The sequence below is a fragment of the Cryptotermes secundus genome, unplaced genomic scaffold (assembly GCF_002891405.2).
Source record: "Cryptotermes secundus unplaced genomic scaffold, Csec_1.0 scaffold1555, whole genome shotgun sequence".
Taxonomy (NCBI): domain Eukaryota; kingdom Metazoa; phylum Arthropoda; class Insecta; order Blattodea; family Kalotermitidae; genus Cryptotermes; species Cryptotermes secundus.
Window position 1 is genome coordinate 143278 of NW_019732400.1, and position 20914 is coordinate 164191.

The 20914-nt window shown below is 40.4% G+C and overlaps 1 protein-coding gene across 2 annotated transcripts; it reads left to right on the forward strand.

Annotated features, from left to right (window-relative positions):
• Window positions 1–255: 255 nt before the first annotated feature.
• Window positions 256–20049, forward strand: LOC111867716 (transcriptional repressor scratch 2). Of its 2 annotated transcripts, none has more exons than XM_023857791.2 (4): window positions 256–360; window positions 10897–11129; window positions 12579–12831; window positions 16513–20049. In XM_023857791.2, exons 1-4 carry the CDS (start codon window positions 297–299, stop codon window positions 16773–16775), a joined length of 813 nt encoding a protein of 270 aa, XP_023713559.1. In that variant the 5' UTR covers window positions 256–296; the 3' UTR covers window positions 16776–20049. The 2 variants fall into 2 exon arrangements, with proteins under 2 accessions (XP_023713559.1, XP_023713560.1); XM_023857792.2 differs by having other exon boundaries at window positions 10897–11102.
• The last annotated feature ends 865 nt before the right edge of the window (window positions 20050–20914 follow it).

A 20914-nucleotide genomic window follows, 5' to 3' on the forward strand; every position in this document is an offset into this window, starting at 1 on the left:
GCCATAAACTTTTATAAATAAACAATGAACATTTAGTGTAAATTATTATTCAGCCAACACTGTTTAAAATCTGGAAAGTTTTCCTATAAAAAAGGACCAAGTGAGACAAAGAATTGTAGTGCAGCACTCCTGTCCGGGGAGGGAGCGCATCTAGTGCAATTCGGGTGGGGGAGACACGCGACCCTGTGGGGAGGCTGCTCAAATGACTTCTGTGGCACGCGTCTAGCCTCGAGACGGCGATTCAGTCGTGTGCGCGCCGGGAGGAGTGGAAGGTGGTCCAGCGGGCTCCGTGCATCATGCCCAGAGCATTCCTCATCACACACCGCCGCTACAACACAGTGGTGGAGTACGAGCAGAGAGGTACGTGCTTCACAACCGGTCGCACCCACCTGACAACTCCACTTCTTCACATTACGGTCAACTCTCTAACTAGCAGAATAAATAATTTCATGGTTCAGAGTCCTTATTAGAAAGTTAGTAGTTCCTCAGTTGGACAAGGAACTACACGCATTTTATGGAAAATACGTGTTCATCAAATAATTCCTTGGAACATATGCCCACATGAGAAGCTGATCTCTGTTCAGCTGACAAAGAATTACCATGGGACCCGAAGATCTGTTGCCACTTTCAAAGGAACCCATCACTAGACTCTATGTTGAGCCACCTTAATCCAGTGTACTCTTATAATCTGTTTCCTTTAAGATTTGTTTTAATGTTGTTTTTCTATCATGCCTAGATCACCCAAATTGTTTCTTGTCTTTTATGTTTTTCGGCCAATATTTTGTATACATTTCTCAGTCTTATGCATATTATATTCGCTGCCCACCGCATCAAATTTGATTTTGTCACTACAATAGTTTTTGTCGAAGTTTCTAGTATGCCACTTTCTCCATTTTCCACTTACTTAGAACCAAATAATCTTTTCAGTAATTCCTTCTCATACACCGAAACACCTGTATTTTTCCTTTTAGGGATGACAGGCCAAGTTTCTACCAGATGTTTATTTGTTTATTTATTTATTTATGGTTTATTTAATGACGCTTCTAGTAGTTCAAGCTGTATATAGTCGAATGGGCGGATGGTGAGCTAGAGCGGATGTGGAAGGAAGACGCCATTTTAAACTCGTGCTGTCCCTCCACTCGCTTGGAAGGGCCGAGGAAAACCGAGAAAAATTTAATCAGTGTAGTCAGTGAGCGGCCGAAATTCGGAACAGATATCTATGGAACAAAAGGCAGACGATTAACGGCCTGAGCTATCTTCAAAGCTTCATGCACATGGAAAGCAACAGTTACATTATAATTTGGGTGTATAATCTTAAGTCTTTATATACGTGACTGGAAAAGAAAATATTCCAATTAAAACTTCGATGAAAGGCCAACTTAACATTTTAGACATAAAAAATTCGAAATTCACTCGTTATCTACACCGTACACTTCAACTCCCCGTAACATTACAGTTTACAAATTTAAATACGAAATAATTATAGAATATATAACTGCACTGTGTCGGACGCAGCTGTTATTTGTCGGGTTCGAGAGCATGATAGCTTTCGATGTCCTGGAGGGACGGAGAAACTCGTCAAATACGAGTATACTATTCAGTACAATCAGGGTTCGAACCTGGCAACTCTCGAATACAAATAAGAAGTTTTCCGTTTTAGGCGACTTACGAGTATTCTGTGATTAAATATGATTACTACTATATTACTAATACAAATACTAAATGTGTGTAATTAAGTCACACGTTACATTAAAGTTATCTCCCTACAATTCAAAGTCAGCAGGGTACTGTAAAGACGCACGTAAACATCAGATAACCCCTGTTTTCCACCACAGCAGTAGTCAGCCAGAAGCAGCGCAATGGCTGCCAACAATCTCCACGCCTTCACGTTTGTTGACGCGTCGGAACGTCCGGCAATGACGCTGACGCCTATAAATGTTTTAATGACGCATAAATCATACCCCACTGCAATGGTGTGTATCCGATTTCATGTTCTGAAGTAATTCATAAAATAATTTAGCAGGAACTGATTTTCTTTACATAGACTTGGTACCATGACACTTACACAACACAATGTTTCTTCTATGAGCAAATCGTTGAAAAAAAATATCCCTTCCCGTGTCACTTCTTCCATAAATGACCCTGTCAAGAAGGCAACAGAATTATGCAGAATGTTCCATTTAACATGGATGTAATTTTCTTACTATTTTTACATAAACGTCTTCTAGAGATTTCTTTAATCAGTTTGGCTGTAGTCCTCTTCTATCTTCTAGGGAGAGTTGCGTGGAATTTTATATCGAAAGTTATATTAAAGCCTTAAAACACATTCTTCGGAAATTATCTTTCCTGAAAAGCTAATATTTTACTTCAAACTAAAAGAATGTTTGCTCCTGCTAAACATTCAAGAACACAAAAAAAAATCAGAAGTAGATACTCTATGTCCTGCTTGTCTGCTAACTCAGCTTGCGAAGTAAGGGTCAAAACACTTTAGAGCAAATACACGGATTTTCTCAGGCATCCCTCATAGAAACCGTGCAAAGTGTTGCAGTGGTAAAGCTATAGTTTGTGTTTGAAAGGTATTCAATTCGATTCTCGGCCTGACAACCTTTTATCCTAGGTAAGGTAATCGTGGATTCTTCCTGTCTACAAGTTAATGTAGTGAACCCGAATGTTCATTACCGTGTTCACAAGAGCCCTCCACTTGTCCCTATCCTGAGCCAGATCAATCCAATCCATGCCATCCCATCTTATCTCCATAAGATGCATTTTAATATTGTTCACCAACCTACGTCTTGGTCTTCCTAGTTGTCTCTTTCCTGGTGTCTTACCCACCAATATTATATATGCATTCCTCTTCTCCCCCATTCGTGCTTCATGCCTACCCATCTCATCCACCTTGACTTGATCGTTCTAATTATACTTGGAGAAGAGTACAAGTTATGAAGCTCCTCTTTATGCAGTTTTCTCTAACCTCCTGTCACTTCATCCCTCTTCGGTCCACATATTCTCCTTGTCCTTCCTAGGTCTGAATATTTATCTAAACTCTGTGCTTCCTAACAGATGTAATTCACCCTTTCCTCTGAACGTAAGAGTCCACTTCTCAAACCCATATCACATAAATAAAAAAGTTATTTATTACTTACGTATTTTATCATTCAGTGCTTTTACATATAGACGATGCCACAATAGTTACCGATCTGTGTAATATAAAGTATTTACAGAATTCGTAATAACTTGATGTCAACACAAACTTATTCCTTATTTATTATTAATGTTCCCGGAGACTTTTCCATAATTACGTACTTACTTTTGCCCAGATTTATATTTATATTCAATTTCTTTGCTGCCCCTGAAAGATAATTTAAGCTTTATTCTTTTTGGCATGTATATTTACCCGCAATAAATTAACGAGTAATTGACATATGCGTCGAAGATTGCATTCAGCAGTTTCTGATTCGCATTTGACGGCATATTCTGCAGCAAAGCCAAATATCAAGGCAAGGATATAGGGCATACTTTCTCGTATACAGAGCCTACCGTTTCTTTTCGAGGATATCAGGCATGCAGTTTATTTAGGGGCATGATCTCCTTAAGTTTCTGGAATTTAATCAAAATCGTCAGAGCAATTTTGTTTCTGTGACCCATCAAAAGGACCTTTATTTTTAGAGCTTAAACGTTCACATTCACGGGGAACCGACTTATGACGTATAAACTCTTAAATTCCGAATATTAATAATATTCGTCCAAATGTTGAGGCGCCAGCGAGACGCACATACACATGGATATACATAGAGACAGAGAGACAGACAGACAGTATTCCATAGAGTACTTTTTCGTATTGAGGTGAGCTGAACACGTGAAAACGTGTAAAAACCTCAAGGTCAATTTTTTTCCCCACGATCATAAAATTTTGATACATACTATCAATTTGGGAAAATAGAAACAATGAAGATAAAACGTGTTCTTATTTTAGCCCAATGTGAAGTGGAGTGATGATATGTAGGCCTAAACATTTACCCGTACAGACTCCAACAGATATCTCATGCATATCCCGAGTATCTTGGGTATTCTAAATTAAATTCTCGCAAAACACTCTCTTCCCAACTGCATCATAGACTTCAAACATATCTGAAGTACTCATCCACTACATACAAACTTTTCTTTAATATATGTCGAATGAAAACCATTGGTCAGTACGTGATCTAATACAATGAAACCCACATTCGTGATAAAAATAAAGCATGAAGAGTGTTAATCGTGTCAAAACAAAGTGGATAATATCTCTTTCGAATTTGGTTAGATGTTCGGCCTAAGCTCTTCATTTTAGGCGTCGCTTATTTAACGAAACCGTCAGTATCTCGGACGTTTTGGCGTCGAGTGAAAAGAGAAACAATTACAAAATGAATTGGAGGGAACGTGGAGGGAACTGAGGCATTATCAGGGCATTTATCTGGAAGGACGAAGGAAACCCCCGAAAATCCACAGCCAGTGTAGCTAGACGAGGACACCATAATATTTATACTCAGAATTACTGGAGATTTTGGCTTTGTCCATCGTCCGGTATTCTAGAAACTAGGAAACACAAAGTTTCGGAAACTGGGTCTGTTTCCGTCCTAAGGGGAGGACACACCTATACTTTTGGTTCCCTTAGAAAGAGCTAGGACGGAAAGAAATCCAGTTTCCGAAACACTGCGCTTTCTGGTTTCTAGAATATTGGACGATGGACAAGGTCCAAAACTCAGTAACTCTGAGTGTCATACACCATCAGAACGCTCGTCACATTCTCCGAAATTCTGTACAGCGATCCCTAGCCCGCATCTGCTCTTTCCTCATTCGATTTTCCTTTTGTACCCAATTCTGTAAACCGTGATATTTAGTTCTGTGTATCCGCTGGTTTTAATTTGTACACATAAGGATAAAGTCAATAGCATAGGAAGAGACTGAGCACAACCATCGTCACCGACATATTCAGTATATATATATCAATTATAATGCCATAATATATTAAAGGTAAATAATATGACTAATGATTTAAATGTTTAATTAGTAGGTCACCTGAACGTTTATCTTTATAAGCATGTTATTATACAATTTTCAGCCTACTTTCCTTGTATTTAAAATATAAAATTAGGCTTGTGGGATCACCATGGTGTCTGTGGTTCCGTGTATCCCCCCAAACACCCATCAACTTCTGAATGCCTGAACCTATCTATATGAAACTTGGTATGTACAAGTATATCATGGCACCTGAGTCCATCTGAACGGCGTAATTCTTAAATGTGTTGTTGCTAGGCAATGGCTCGGTAAAAAGTTTACCGCGGCAAAGAATACACACGCAACAATAGAAGAATTGATGGAAGCGTCGTTTTCTATGCAGTCCATGCAATATCAAAGGGAAGCAGATGATTACGTATTTCTTCCCCTAAATTCTTGTTGTGTTCAGTGAAGCAACAGGCAATTTAGGATGTGGTGTGCGTTATCTGCAGCCTTCATTTTCCGGTAAGGCCTTAAGTAAAGTAAACCTTGAGGTTGGCAAGGCATTGTTGTATAAAGAGTCCGCTACAGAAGCGAGAGGTACTGCGTAATTCTCAGCTTGGCTCGCCATGCCCAAGAACCCTGACAGGTCAATTCAAGTGCATAAGCATGAGGAATACGTTAGAATTCGTATAGGTTCGAATTTACCTGCGAGCTGGAGCGAATTCGCTCGGGATCAGTGTACAATTATGGTCTTTGCAAAAAAAAAAAAAAAGGTCTATCTCCTGCTGGAGCAAAGAAAATTTTGTTGCTCTACGCTCGGTAACTGGCAGTGAATGTGCGCCCAAACTGGCAGATGTTCAGTCAGAAGGAGACGAATTTTATTTTGAAGAAAATAAGAAGCAATTGATATTTTGTAAATGCCACGACTAGAAGATGTTTCTGTGAAGCGTACCCACACACACACACATATATATATATATATATGACTTCTCCCCGTATGTTTACGACAATCTTGCCAAATCTGCACTATGCGCAAAAATTTAAAACAAATACAACCATACTAAACTTACTTACTTACTTACTTACTCATGGAGCTGAGCCCTTCTGGAGAAGCCGCCAATTCTGCAGTTACTCAAGAATTTTCCAGCATTTTATGGAACCCGAAGGTTCATTACCGTGTTTACAAGAGCCCTCCACTGGTCCCTATCCTGAGCCAGACCAATCCAATCCATACCATCCCATCCTATCCCTCTAAGATCCATTTTAATATTGTCCGCCCACCTACGCCTTGGTCTTCCCAGGGGTCTCTTTCCTTGTCTCCCCCATTCGTGCCACATGCCTTGCCCACCTCATCCTCCTTGACTTGATCATTCTAATTATACTTGGAGAAGATTACAAGTTATGAAGCCACTCATTATGCAATTTACTCCAATCTCCTGTCACTTCATCTTTCTTCGGTCCAAATATTCTCCTCAACACCCTGTTCTCAAACTCCCTCAGTACAACCATACTAAATACTCATAAAAATTACAATTTGTAAAATACTTAAGAGTAAAGAATTAGAAGGTTAATTTTCATTAATTAAGTGGGAAAACTAATCATGTTATTTGCCTTGATTTATGTTCCTTTCGTTATTACATTTAAGTATTGTAAGGGCAACGGACTACAGATCACTTAAAGTTATGCAAGTGTTCATAACAACTGCTCTGAAGTTGTAAGATTTAGTCTTTTCAAGTGTGGTAGAAGTGTGGTAGTGTGGTAGAACCTAGGCAGCGATACCTTCTCTGCTATTTGTTTAACGTGTCAGCATTCGTTGCCGCGGAAACATGATTACCGGGCTGTTGTCTAGCAAAGGACACCTGGTTCCGACTCCATTATTGCGGCTTTCAGGCGTCATGTTACAATATTGTTACATTGTGAGAGAGATGATTAGGCCTAGTGAACCACTTGTTATGAAAAGCGGTCACAAATATATCGTCAAATTGTTATGGAAAAAACGCTTTTTGATGTTAAAGCGACCGGGAAAATGATGATACGATGGTGAGATATGAAATTATTATGTCCGCCAGATTTCAAGTATATGTATTACCAGAGCTCTAGGACTGCACTATGTATCCTATATGCATATGAATGTATTTACGGCTGCGGGTGTTACTGCTGCACAGGTGGAGTGCTTCACACAACTCGCCAATATTTCCCGGAACTTTACGTTGATAGTGGCATTCGCGCCAAACAGTATTTTTTCTAACAGCAGCAATCTATCAGCACCTCACCAAAACGTGTGAAGGGTCTATAATTTTCCTTATTGTTTACAGAAAATCACCCAAAACTAAATATCGGGCCCACGTAAATTTTTGTGTTCATTCGGCACTAACTGAGGTCATAGCTGTTTTCTATTAATACCAGTCGTGTGCAAGATGGTGCCCAGACATGTGCGCTGTTCATCGGCAGCAACAGATTCGTTAAACACGGCCTCGTAAATGCCAAGTGTTCAGCTCCACCTGCTGAAATGGAAGGTATAACTGAAACACAGGAACGCTGACAAAGGATTTGCTTGAATTTAGAAGATGGAGGAGTTAACAAGTCAGCGTCTCCATTCCAACTCAGTTAACGTGGAATTTGTGGCATGTCAGTGGAACAGGCTTCTCTCTGAGTATTTCGCCATTTTCTTGCCGACCTACATTCCACACCAACGCACCGCATTAATATAACACCACTGCCCTTGAAATGTGCGACAGACCTAACCAGCCAACGCACTACCCTAAAGTCGGTTTTCAGCTGGGGTATCGTCTCTGAACCGGCACTTTGGAAATCTCAGATTAAAATTTAAAAACTTCTTTAATTCATTAATAATTGGAGAATACCAACGTGTCTCATGCAATAGGATATAAATTTATCTTTCATGTTCAACAAGAATTTATGAGAATAACTAACTAATCGCTCACTTTCCTTCCAGTACATAGTATCCGATACGATATGGACCGCACAGAAAACCCCCCCCACACACACACAGAAACCACAGTTCTCCTATCTTTGAGTATGTATTCTTTGTCGAGGTAACGTGTTTACAGTGCCGTTGTCTACCAATTGCCGTCCTTTCTGACTCCGTTATTGACAAGGGGGACATAGAGACACAGACATCAAGGTGATCTCATAAACCTACTTGTATTTTTTCAATATAAGGAAGACAACAAACTGAACAGACACCTGCATCTTGATGAATCTCATTATTTAATGCTAGGGCAAGTTTGGTTGTTTTCGTAACTGAAGGCACAGTAGCATCTTTGCTAGCATCAGCAGAATGAACAGCGAGATAATATAATTGGAAAATTTCAAGATTTAATTTTAAATATCCACTGAAAAAACGTTTGATATATGATTGAACTGAATCAAAATGCAATTAATATAATTTAGTAGCTTAAATTATATGCCTAAGTATTACTGTGGGTTGCAACAGAGCTGATAATACTAGAAACCAGGCAACCAGGATCAATTAGACATTCACATTTGAAGTAAAGTGGTTCAACCACCAACTAAAGGAAATGGAAGAGAGAATGTCAGTTGCCAGATTTTATCACTATACACCACAAGGTATAACGCGAAGGCTGTATAATACATAAACGACGTAAAAACCTGTTATGAATATAAAGACTGCAGTCGAAAGGAGCCCATGAAACTAATTTATGAAGGCGAGCTTGTGTGCATGTGTGTGTATATGTATGTGTATGTATATGTATACATAGTTATAAATTATCTTTATACATTTGAATTTTTATTGCAAAGTAAAAGCTGACTATATTAATAAATTTTAGGACACAAGCAGCAATATTTAAAATGTTATTTTTACCTCAGAATTCTAATACGGCTATCCTACATAAGCAATACGATACGGTCTCTCTCCAATAATTGCGCAACATTTGAAAGTCAAGATGAGTCACACTCAACTCGAATTCTAAAGTTAAGTTCTTCGAAGCTTTGGCAGAATCAAGGCGGTCTCTTCTTAACCCATCAACTCTTCAAGGGGAGTTCAATGGAGTGAAATCTGGGGTGCAGAGAGAGGGGGACACGTCTTCAGTTCAGTAATGTCTATACTACAGTAATGCAGATGTCGCCTTTAAATAAATATATATGAACGTACACTGACGTGATAACCTGTCGTACCCTCTCCATTTTGGGCCATTCTATGCAACCAAGCGTTTTTGTTGAGGTCCTCACCATTTGTCAGAGAGGAACAAATTTTTTAAATCAGTCGCCGTGGAAACTTCAAATATTGTACAGCCTTCTGCATATAAGTCTGCTGTGAGCGGCTGACTCCAGTACAAGGGAAGGTTCGGGCAGGTCCATCGCCCACATGAGCCGCTAGATGAATATTTGACCCTGTAAAGTGCGGCCATTTTAACTATGCCTGTAATAAAATTTAATTCTTTTAAGGCACGCTCTACGTCTGAGCATGGATGAAGAGACATAACTGGCAGATAGTTTAGAACAGGAAAACTCAAAATAACTAGAATAAACACGTTAAATAACTTAAGACTCAATCGGTCAACCATTTAAAAATGCACAAAGTACAGAGCCGAGAAGCGCCCCGTCTGGTAACTCTTTGGGTTCGTCAGTTGGTACGACAGGAACGACGCCAGCAAGTTTTATTTTTATCGCTTTCTTTCAATTTTGGAACACAATGGCGATCAAGAGAGACGCTGGTGCGTCAGAAAAAGAGGGGTAGGGGCAATGGATGGCAAGCACCCAAAATCCGTCCCCTTCCACCTGTGATCTGGCGTCGCTTCTTCCACTTGTTACAACAACTTGCTCTCATGGCAGAGTGCCGACACCCACCTTGAGGACGCTTCTGGACACCTGTCAGCAAAAACTCGATATCACTTCAGCATCTTCCTTTGTAAGGAGTTCACGACGGAAGACAATCCACTGTAATTTGTTTCATAGGACAAAATAATCTTTTCTTTTTATAATTACACACAGAAAACTATGAAACGTTTGAAAGCAACGGAGACATACATAATCTTAGGGGCATCGAGTCGGTACCCAACTTATTTTCCCGCAATTTCTCGTTTTATTTCTTACTATCGTTTTCCATGTTTTATATTTCTTTTACATACGGACAGTTGTATATAATTTTAAAGCATTCTGGATTCTGAACATGGCATCCGACACAACACTTGCATTCCGGGAATGCAACCATTCAGTGATATGCTCTGCTGTAATGTACTCGTACATTCAAGTCGCAGGCGAATATTTTGGAGAGCCTTCTGAACCTTATAGAGAGTTATCAGGACTCCCGTTGCAAGGCCGCTACCTACACAGGAGAACGAGAACATAAACAGAAAAGTCGCAAACATTGGGATCAGAACCTAAGATCTCAGCATTTGAGCGGTAAGAGACTTTTCCTGCTTTAGACCAGTGGTTCTCAACTTTGGTCAGACTGCGGCCCGGAAAATTCTTTTTTCTATAGGACGAGGTCCCAGTATAATTGATGCCAGGGCCCGGCAGTTGAGAAAACACTGCTTTAGACCACGCGGCCACTGTGATCATAGGCTATCCGATAAGAAAAACGTAGGTTTCAACCAAGGCCCGCCATTGGATATTATCCTGCTGCAGTTCAACTCAGTACGCTAAACATCCTGAAAACTTCCTTCCCTAAGATCCATTTTAGTATTACCTTTAAACATTCTTCCCTGACGCCCAAGTAAACGGTGAGGGTTTCCAAGGAAACAGAATTCATTCTTCGGATTTCCATTAGCAAGTTCCATATTTACGTCTGTTACATGATTCAAATATGGTCTGAAGTAGTATATTGGACCCTAGGACAATAATTTAACCGATAAACTCATTGTAACTTGAGTGGTGTGTATGTGCGTGTGGTGACATGTTGCAAACAGCATGTCTAATCCTTTGTTCGCACAGACAGCAGTCCTGAGAGGAGCGTCAGTTTAGCCGAGCCGAGTCCTGAGCAGGGTGGTATAGCTGCAGTATGCACCGAGGGGCCGGAGGGCTGTCCTCCTGAGCTGTACAACCTCACACAGCTTGCGGAGGTGAGCCTGGCCGCAGCAGCAGGCCACCTCTTCAGCCACCACGTACTCCACTCTGACACCGCGCGGAGTTATGGGGAGGTGAGGCCTCCTGAAGGAGGGACAGAGGTACGCTGAGCGATTCACAGATTATCTGACGATGCTGTTTCAAGTGTAGAGGTTATGTAGTGTCGTATGAAATAAATCTCGAATGATGAGTATACAGCGATATAGAAGGAAGTGGTCTTAGCTTACTTCAGTGTACAGTACCACCATTCTTTTGCAAACTTCGGAGACAACCAAATGAATTCTGACCAGTATCTACGGAATAAAATTCGAGATTGTTACCTCTACAACAAAGTGCTCACTGGATTTCCCTCCTGCTGTGGTCCTAGTTAAGTTTGGTACGCACAGAATTTCCACATGATTTCCTCCCTAATTTTTATTTTTCATAGATCTTTTTTTTTTTTGCAAATACACACGTATTGCTGAGACTGCGGAGGTGTTGCATTTCAGCCATATATTCTCTTGTTGACAAGGGAAACTGAACATATAGATATTTATGGTGCAGAGTTATATAAAGTCATTCTTTAAAATGTACAAAGTACGAATATAAGTTTACAGATATTGATCTCCATATTTGTGCAGCATATACACTTTTTATACGATGAGATACTTTGGTGTAATGTGCGAATAAAACGCAGATAATTATGGACTATAATGGGCTCATTTGTCCGGTTTCAGTACAATTTCTCCACACACAAAATTTCATATAACTATAATAATGCTCTGGAGATGAAGCGATGGAATGGGTGATCATGACCTCCTAGTTATAAACTCTATTTGTGGACGTCGCGCAGCAAAAAATAAAAAAACAAAAGACAATAAATCTAATATTAATCTACCCCTGTTACAGGCCGTGGAGGCTCATATTTTTGTGAGACGTCGACAGTCCCACGTTTTCTAGAAAATCGGCTCACAGGTGGCGGTGAGGTTGTCAGTCCTATGCGCCAGCCGCGCTTTAAACCCCCAGGAAGATTCCCGGTATTCATTCCTTTTAGAGGCTGTGTCGACCTCAGGACCATAATGCGGCTGGAAGGGTTAGGTCAATTGAAAAATCCAATGTCACATTGGTAATCGAGACCGCGACCTTCCAGCTTGTAGCATTGTATTTGCATTTGATTGCATTAAGGTAGTACTGGTAGGTAAATTAATAATGTAAAGCAGGAAAAGGCAAAAAGCTATCCCTGTAACAGGCCATGAAGGCACATAGAGTTCTGAGAGGTCGAGGTTCTCAGATTTTCTAGACAATCGGCTCATTGATGGCGGTAAGGTTGTCAGTCTTACAGGCCGACAGCCCTTTACCCCCCAGGAAGATTCCTGGTACTCACATCTGTTAGAGGTTGAGTCGTACCCAGGGCCATACTGTGGTTGGAAGAATTGATCAGCAGTGACAATGAACAATGGTATCGAAATAAAACTGATTATTTTGATGTGAGTTTGGAAAATGAAACTGGAATGTGCAACCCTGAAGCTAATTTCAAAAGTAATGATTCTAAGTGACAGCTTTCATTTCAGAGCGAGGCACACGGCTGTCCGGACTGTGGGAAGCGCTACAGCACATCAAGCAACCTAGCCAGACACCGCCAAACGCACCGGTCGCTGGGGGACAAGAAGGCCCGACGCTGTCCCCACTGCGACAAAGTGTATGTGTCCATGCCTGCCTTCTCGATGCACGTGAGGACTCATAACCAGGGCTGCAAATGTCCCTACTGTGGAAAGTGCTTCTCCCGGCCCTGGCTCCTCCAAGGACATATTCGAACTCACACAGGTATTTCTCTCTGAAAGCTCAGTTCGTAGATCACAAGGGAATAAATTTCGCTGGCGATGCAGATGAATGTGCCTTATATTGAGGAATCTATATTTAAACGGCACGGTGAACCAACTCCGTGCTGACAGCGACACGAAAACCAGTTTCACGCAGTACCATACTTCGTAAGATAGACCTAAAATTCGACCCGTGCTTAAGAATAGACTGAGAATGTACATGTTACAAATGATATTTCTCACGTATATTCCTTGCACGCGTTGATGCTGTTCTCTCACATACGAGAGAATGCGTGATGGTATTTCAAACTATAATATGACTGCTTTTGTCCTGTCTATCCTTATTCGTCATTGGAGATCAGTTTCGGGGTTTTCCCCATGCCAGACAGCCAATAGAGTTTCATTCAGACAACACGTATATAGAGATGTATAGTAAGGGGCAATCAGAATGCAACAAGGACCCTATAGCTTTTCTCAAAAGTGTCCGGTTTTACATTAAATTGGTTGGTTAAAGGTAATTGTCAAGAACTCAATTAATTGACTGATTCTTTGTTATTCAGTGACATAGCATCAAATTAAGTACAATTAAATTGTACTCAGTTCTTATTTATATAGTGTTTATTCTATAGCGTAGTCGGTATAGCGACTGGCAACGGACTGGACGACCGAAAGGTCGGAGTCCGAGTCCCGGTAAGATCAAGAATTTTCTGTTCTCCACGTCGTCCTGATGGGCTCTGGGTTTCATCAAACCTCCTATCCAATGGGTACCAGGGGCTCTTTCCTAGGGGGTAAAGCGGCTGTGGCGAGAAGCTGACCACTCGTCTCGAGCCAGCTTCGAGGTCAAAGAAATGTGCAGCTATATATCCACTCCCTCCATACGCCTTCATGGCGTAGTTTTTAATTACTTAAGCAAAGGAACGACTTTGTCTTTTTACTCTACATACAAAGGCCAGCTATAAAGCAAACATAACAAACAGGACACAAACAAAAGAGGAACAAGGCAACTTGAATCGTTTAGACAGAAACAAGGATTCAATAAATACAATCACGCCAACTATTATGCAGTGAGAAACTTAACTAATTAAGTACTAAGTCATGAAGGAGTATGGGGGAGTGAATGTATAGAGCCATATTTTCTTGACCTCGGCACTAGTTGCAAGAGCGTGGTCAACTTCACACCCCGGCTGCTTTAACGCCGGAGGAAGAGCCCCCGGTAACAATTGCATAGGAGGCTGGGTAAGTCGCAGAACAGGTCTGGACGGCGTGGAGAAGAGAAAATTCTTGATTCTACTTGGGCTAGAAGTCCGACCCCTCAGTTGTCCAGCCCGTAGCCAGTCGCTATACTGACTGAGATATCCCGGCTCCTCGGTTGTCCAGCCCGAAGCCAGTCGCTATACTGACTGAGCTATCCCGGGTCCTCAAGTCCAGCCTGTAGCCAGTCCCTATACTGACTGAGCTATCCCGGGTCCTCAAGTCCAGCCTGTAGCCAGTCCCTATACTGACTGCGCTATCCCGGCTTCTCACGTCCAGCCCGTACCCAGTCTCTATACCGACTGCGTTATCCCGGTTCCTCACCTCCAGCCCGTGGCCAGTCGCTATACTGACTGCGCTATCCCGACTCTATATAAATATAAATAAATTGTGAGATATTTACTCCTTGCAAGAACTGCTGAGCGACAGAAACAGCCGTTGCTAAGTAATGCACGAGCGCAACAATAGAACAACAAGTTTATGCAATCCGTTTCTAGGTAAAGGTTCGGTAAACACATTTCCGCGTATCGGACCGTGCTAAGCAATGCGGTGACGTCATCAACAATACGGAATGTATTTTCAGTTGGGTCTGTGCAGAGTTCTTATAGAAATGAATTCAGATACTAGGCGCACTTGAGAGCACAAGGACGAGCATGGAGCCTGTCCTTAGTGAAATTTGAAGATTAGTCGAGTGCAGAGTCCAGAAGAGATTTTAGCTGAGTTTCGAGGTTCCAGGGTGATTGAACAAGAAGTGGCAAGAAGACTTCATGGTGATTTGAAGCGCTAGTTTCTGTGTTGAGATCTGTCGCCAGGAGACGACTAGTGAAGACAGAGAATCCTAGTGCGTAGGCATCGGTGAACTGGAAATTGCGTAAATTAGCGAAAGCGCTGTATTAATTGTAATTAAGAGAACTTGTTAGAAGTGCTAATAAATTCAATCATCCGATCTAGAAGCGGTCATTTTCGTCACGCATGACTCCATACACGTGACAATATACATATACTCATACACATATATAGAATATAAGCAATAATTTAGTGCTTCAGAAGATACCAATATAAAATGTGATTAGGAGAAGCTTTGTTTCCAAGTACGATTTCCAAAGTTTAGCAAATGCATCAGCAACTTAGCAAGGATCGGCCAGATTTGTAGTATCTACAGCAAGCTGAATAATACATGAACTTACTTTCCCTAAGAGAAGATGCTCATTTCCAAGCTGTCTCCTCCCTGAAGACTTACTATCCAAACTTTTGTATACATGTTCATCTGTCCCGCATAGAGCTACATGCTTTCATTTGCCTTCAGTTAATAAACCGAATATTCCAATATTTTTGTAGAGTGCAAATTATAAATCCCTTCCTTACGTAATTATAACCACCGTCTTCGCCACTCTTTCGTCAAATATCCACATTTCGTGTTCCTCCTTTAGTTTATGAGGCGAAGTTTCACGTCCGTACAAAGCAACGGGAAAAATTATAGTGTTGTAAACTTTATTGATTGTATCCTGCTGCGTTTGTAAAATCCACCGCATTGAATAGGTGGATTACGATCACAACGGTTATTCGCAGTAGAATAACCACAGAGAGGCCAATAAGAACACCCCCACCAATATTTCAGCACACGATCACCGAGAAGCACTGAAGAACACCAACCGACAACAAAGATTACATAAGATGACATCATCCAAATTGCTATATACTATACATCATAATAGCAGAAAGCCACACCATCTTAACTGTTTTAAGTAAACGTTTTAACTACTGACAATCATATAAATTTGTCTAACAAACCTGTCTATAACTTTTAAAGCCCATAAATTTACACTTTATATAGGTTTTAACAGAACGATAAAACCTGTTGTTATTCTATCAAGATATTCGATAATATCTTAAAATACGGATCGGTATTGAGATAAGCAGTTTAACGAGGAACTTGATGTCTGATGATGACCTATACGTAGGTCGAAACAGGTAGCACAAGTTATATGTGTGAACTAAATAAGTGAGATTGTCTTCCTTTGAATGCGATCCCTCTTTTGCTGTGTCGACGGTCACCTTCTTAGATTACAGTGTTGTATATTTCAATATTTTCGTTTCTAGGCAGCAGAAGCGAGGGCAAAATATTCAGAACCAAATGGTAGCAAGCTCTTCTCCAATTTAACATATGTGTGTGAATGTAATTTTGATTTATCACTAGCATTTCTCAAATATTTAAAATCTACCATGCTTTCGAATGATTGTACTGCAGTGTAATTCATTTTGATTTAAATCTTGTGGAGAGACATTAATATTTAGAGCTATTTAATTTTCTTTGAGTTAACTTCTAGGCCACTCTCTTTACTAGCGGCTGGAGATGACGATGATGATATCCAAAACATCCGTAATTATGTTCCGATAGCAGTAACAAAACCCTAAATGAGTTTTCATCTTTCAGGGGAGAAGCCATTCAAGTGCTCTATTTGCACAAAAGCATTCGCCGACAAGTCGAACCTGCGTGCGCATGTGCAGACACACTCTCATACCAAGCCACACGTGTGTGGTCGGTGCGGGAAGGCGTTCGCGCTGAAATCCTACCTGTACAAGCATGAAGAATCCTCCTGCATGAGACTTCACAGTGCCTCAACAAAACCGCTGCCTTCGCCTACACTATCCGTGCCTCTCCCAGGGAGAGTCCTTGGCATCGCCATCACCGTCTGAAGAAGTGCACTCTGCTTCATTACCAGCCACCGTTACAGATGGAAGACAATTGGACTTCAGTTTTAAGGGTTCTCTTTAGATGCAAAGGAAACACAGTAGGATAACCGAAGGCAGAACTCTTATAAATTGAAACACATTTACATGTGGCGCTACCTAGATCAAGAGAGACTGTCATGTTCATTAGCGATATGCTGTTAACCGTTTAAAATTAAGGATTTGCGTTAATTACTCCATATTTCGGCAAACACTCAAGCAATATTCAGGAGATTAACACATTTTGTAATAATTTCGTGTTCAATTCATACCGTCTGCACTTATTTGTTACGAGTTAATTTGTTCTCATCATCCAGATTAATCAATTGCACAAGAATTAATAATTATGCCCTATTCTGAACCTACAATTCAATTATATTCTAACTCTACCTTTATAAAACACTTCTTACTTGTCTTATAAGGAGATCATTATGTTCTATCAGAACTGAAACTTGTCTGCCAATGGACGCTGCATGATTACTCTTCAGTAGATACTTCCATGTGTTGGCTGTCCCGACAGGCATCCACACCAAAAGTGTAGGGAAGTAACACTTTTGATTTTGTTCTTTCCTCCGGTGACTTGTGATGTCAGTGTTTTATATAATATTAATTCTGATGCACTATTACGACATGCGCGTACAAATATTAAATTGTTAAAATATTAGACGTACAAGGTAAGCACGTTTATATCAAGAGCAGAAAATGGAAATAATTAATTCCGTGTACAACTAGAAATATAATTAATAGAGAATGAAAAAAATACCTAACAGCGGCATCAGTACTCGCCGGAAATATGCAGTGACTAACATGAAACAAATTATAGACGGTTAAGAGCATAAGGAACGTATAAATTGAAGAACCATGAAAATGAACCGAGGGAAAATCGTTGCAGTTTTACTGATAGAGTTGGCATATACCGAAGTTAAATTCGCAGGAAAAAATGCCTGGAAATGAGCTAAAAATAATATCATATGTACATATTTCATGATACATGACATGCATCTTAATATCTGGCCTCTATTATGGGGCATTGTACTATGTCTTCTCTGTGGTTGAGAAACGCCTGTCGAAAAATTCGTCAATGTCCATCGAACTTATGGAACATTATTTTAGAGAATTTCTCTAGACAATTCAATGGTTATTTAGAGGAGAGTTAGATATATGTCTACAGTTAGAATACACCTATCGCTGTGTTTAAATGCAAATAATTTCCTGATGATGGGACCATAAATGTGTGTGCTTTTTCCTCTGAATACGTGATGAGAAAATGGTGTAAAATAGAATTAATATTTTTATATGATTGTGATGATATTTCTCAATATTTTCCATTGTGACTTTATACATATATAGACGCATAAAAAGGCTTTCAGCCATAGAACTATACCCTGGGAGCTATTCTCACCAATGTGCCTTTAGTGAGTTGGAAATGTGCCAACGAATGACACGTAACTTCTTGTGCTAGATGTTAGAGTGAATGTCAAAACAAAGTCCTTCTTTAGGCAGCTAATATTCATGCTTTGTTCTGTGAGTTCTTCAGGCGTGCCTAGAAGATTATTTAATTCACACCAATTTTCGTTTTATACATTTTGTATATTAGGTATCAAGTTTTAGCAAACACGTAACAGACACGGATTACTGAGCACAATAATTTGAACTGTAAGAATGTAGCACTGGGCACCTTCGTGTCTTGATATTTCCAATGAAGCTCTGCCCAAAACAACAGTGTCTTGTTGAGACTTTGATGGTTTTCAAGGTGGTGAAAATTTAGCATTTGGTGTCCTGGTCGGTGACATTCTTAGTTTTGTAGGAAGTAACACAAACATTTCGGAGAATTTCCGGATATGTAAGAATATATAAGCAGCTTCATTTTCTGGTATTCCTGGTGAAGTTCTGCTCAAAAAAGTAGCTGTCTTGGTGAGACTTTGATCGTTTTCACGGAGATGAAAGTCTCTGATAACTTTCAGTTTTGTAGGAAGTTGACAAAGGGTTCTGAGAGACCTGCCGTCTCAATTACTTCTACACTGAACATGGAGACAGCAGGTTTTCCGTAACTGTTTTGTACTACGAGACTGCACGGTGTCATGACTCAGAAACTCATAACCTGAAGCAAATAATGTTATGTTTTAAAACATGTTTCCGTTATAATTCTTGACTTTCCCTGGCTTTGATTTATTCAGGTTGAATCTTCTGTTTTCTGGTGATAAGGAAACTCATTTATGAAATAGACGCTGAAATGTTTGTAGAATACAATAACAGCATCTCCCTTGCCCACCGAAATACTTGGTGCAGATGAGCAGTCGATGAATCTGTTGCTTTACACAGTATCTGCTATGTTATTTATAATTTTCACGATGCGGTGTGCTACTCTGGTGCCGCGGAGAGCCAAGTAGGGGGTAGACCTCTGAGAGAGAAATGTTTCAGAAAGGGAATTTATTCCCAGCTATAGATTACTCATTTTATCTCCAAGGACTATAAAAAATTAAATTTTAAAATAATTATAACAATTGTTAAAATTGAAGTGGCAGAACTTATTTACACATCTTATTCAGAAGGAGTGTACGAAATATTGGGACCCAGAAATTTAGAGTTACAAAACTGTGGAACGAAAAGAGGATACTGAACATGTTAAAAATTATGCATTTATCTTCCGTAAATTAAATTCTGAGCGTAATGTGAAATAGAAATGGCAGAAAATTTACGGGATTTAAGAATTCACAATTAAGGTGTCTTATAAAAAATGTCGCTCTAAAGAATGTACACGTGTGTACTGCCTTCCGGTTCCCTGGACTATGGACTTCATAAACATTCAAATTCACTAGAATAAAAGTGTTTTTATCCCCAAGAGTATCAGTTTCAAAATAGACTGATCCCACAATTCTTGCTATACTGATTCTTGGTGCAGTTAAGAACACTTGTCAGGCTATGTAGATACGTACCGTCAAGTGGAGGGCTCATGGGAGTGAAGAATTGTAAACAATATGAAAGAAATTGGCTGTGGCCTACTTAAAGAGTCATCTCATCATTTTGCCAAGGGGATTAAGGAAACACACTAAAACCCTCAGCCAGGAAAGCTGATCTACTTACTAAGATTTTAAACCAAGTACGTAACAGGATAGCCGATCACAGTGGCCGCGAGGTCTAAGGCAGGAACCTTCTTCGTCCGCCCGAAAACTGGAATCGTGGGTTCGAATCCAACCCAAGGCATGGATGTTCGCCTTCATTCTGTGTTTGTGCTGTCCCGTGTAGGTAGCGGCCTTGCGACAGGCTGATCCCTCGTTCAAGGAGTCTTACCAATTGTGTATAGGATTAAGAAACTGAAGTGAAACAAAATGTTTCAGGGATGCCCTCTGGTCCAGGTGGGGACAACGGGAAAGAGAGAGAGAGACAGAGATGAAATAGGGCAGAGCAATTCACATATGGGTTCGAAGTAGAATTCGTTTTATCCACCCCTGTAATGCGCTGTGGTCAATTGCCGCCCCCAAAATATGTTCATAAGCCACTGAGCGTGGACCTCTGTCAGGGTGAGCGATAGATGTGTCTGAACCTGTGACGCATTGCAAGGGCCCTCACAACGTGTCCAGGGCTGTCAAAGAAGCTCCTGTTTAAGTTCCCTATATAAACAAGTTATTTGTCCCCACTTAAGCAGTTACTACATACTTACATTCAAATATATTTCGGTGTTAACACCAACAGCTTACATTAATCGATCGATTCTTCAATTATTTCACGACGCTGTTTCAAATTCCTCGGTTGTGTGTAACGTCGAATGTTAGTACAATTTTGCAAAATATTTTCAAAAAGAAAAAATAACACTTTTTGGTGAGGGTAAAGGAGAAGAGCATGACAGTAGGACAAAGGTTATTTGCAATGTTTAAGCGTTGACTGCATGACAACTTTCCGGAAAGCCACAAGATGATAGCATCTAGCGAGACAGGAGTACATGAGTGTTAGACCGCCTTTCAAGCATTAGCTGAAGATACATCCAGATTCATGTATTTCTGCACAGTTCTTCCTAAGAGCCACGGAACTTACGAACCCACACCCCTGCCCAACGTCATGTCCGCCATAGAAACTAATAATAGAGAATGGGGATCCACTCTTTTGGA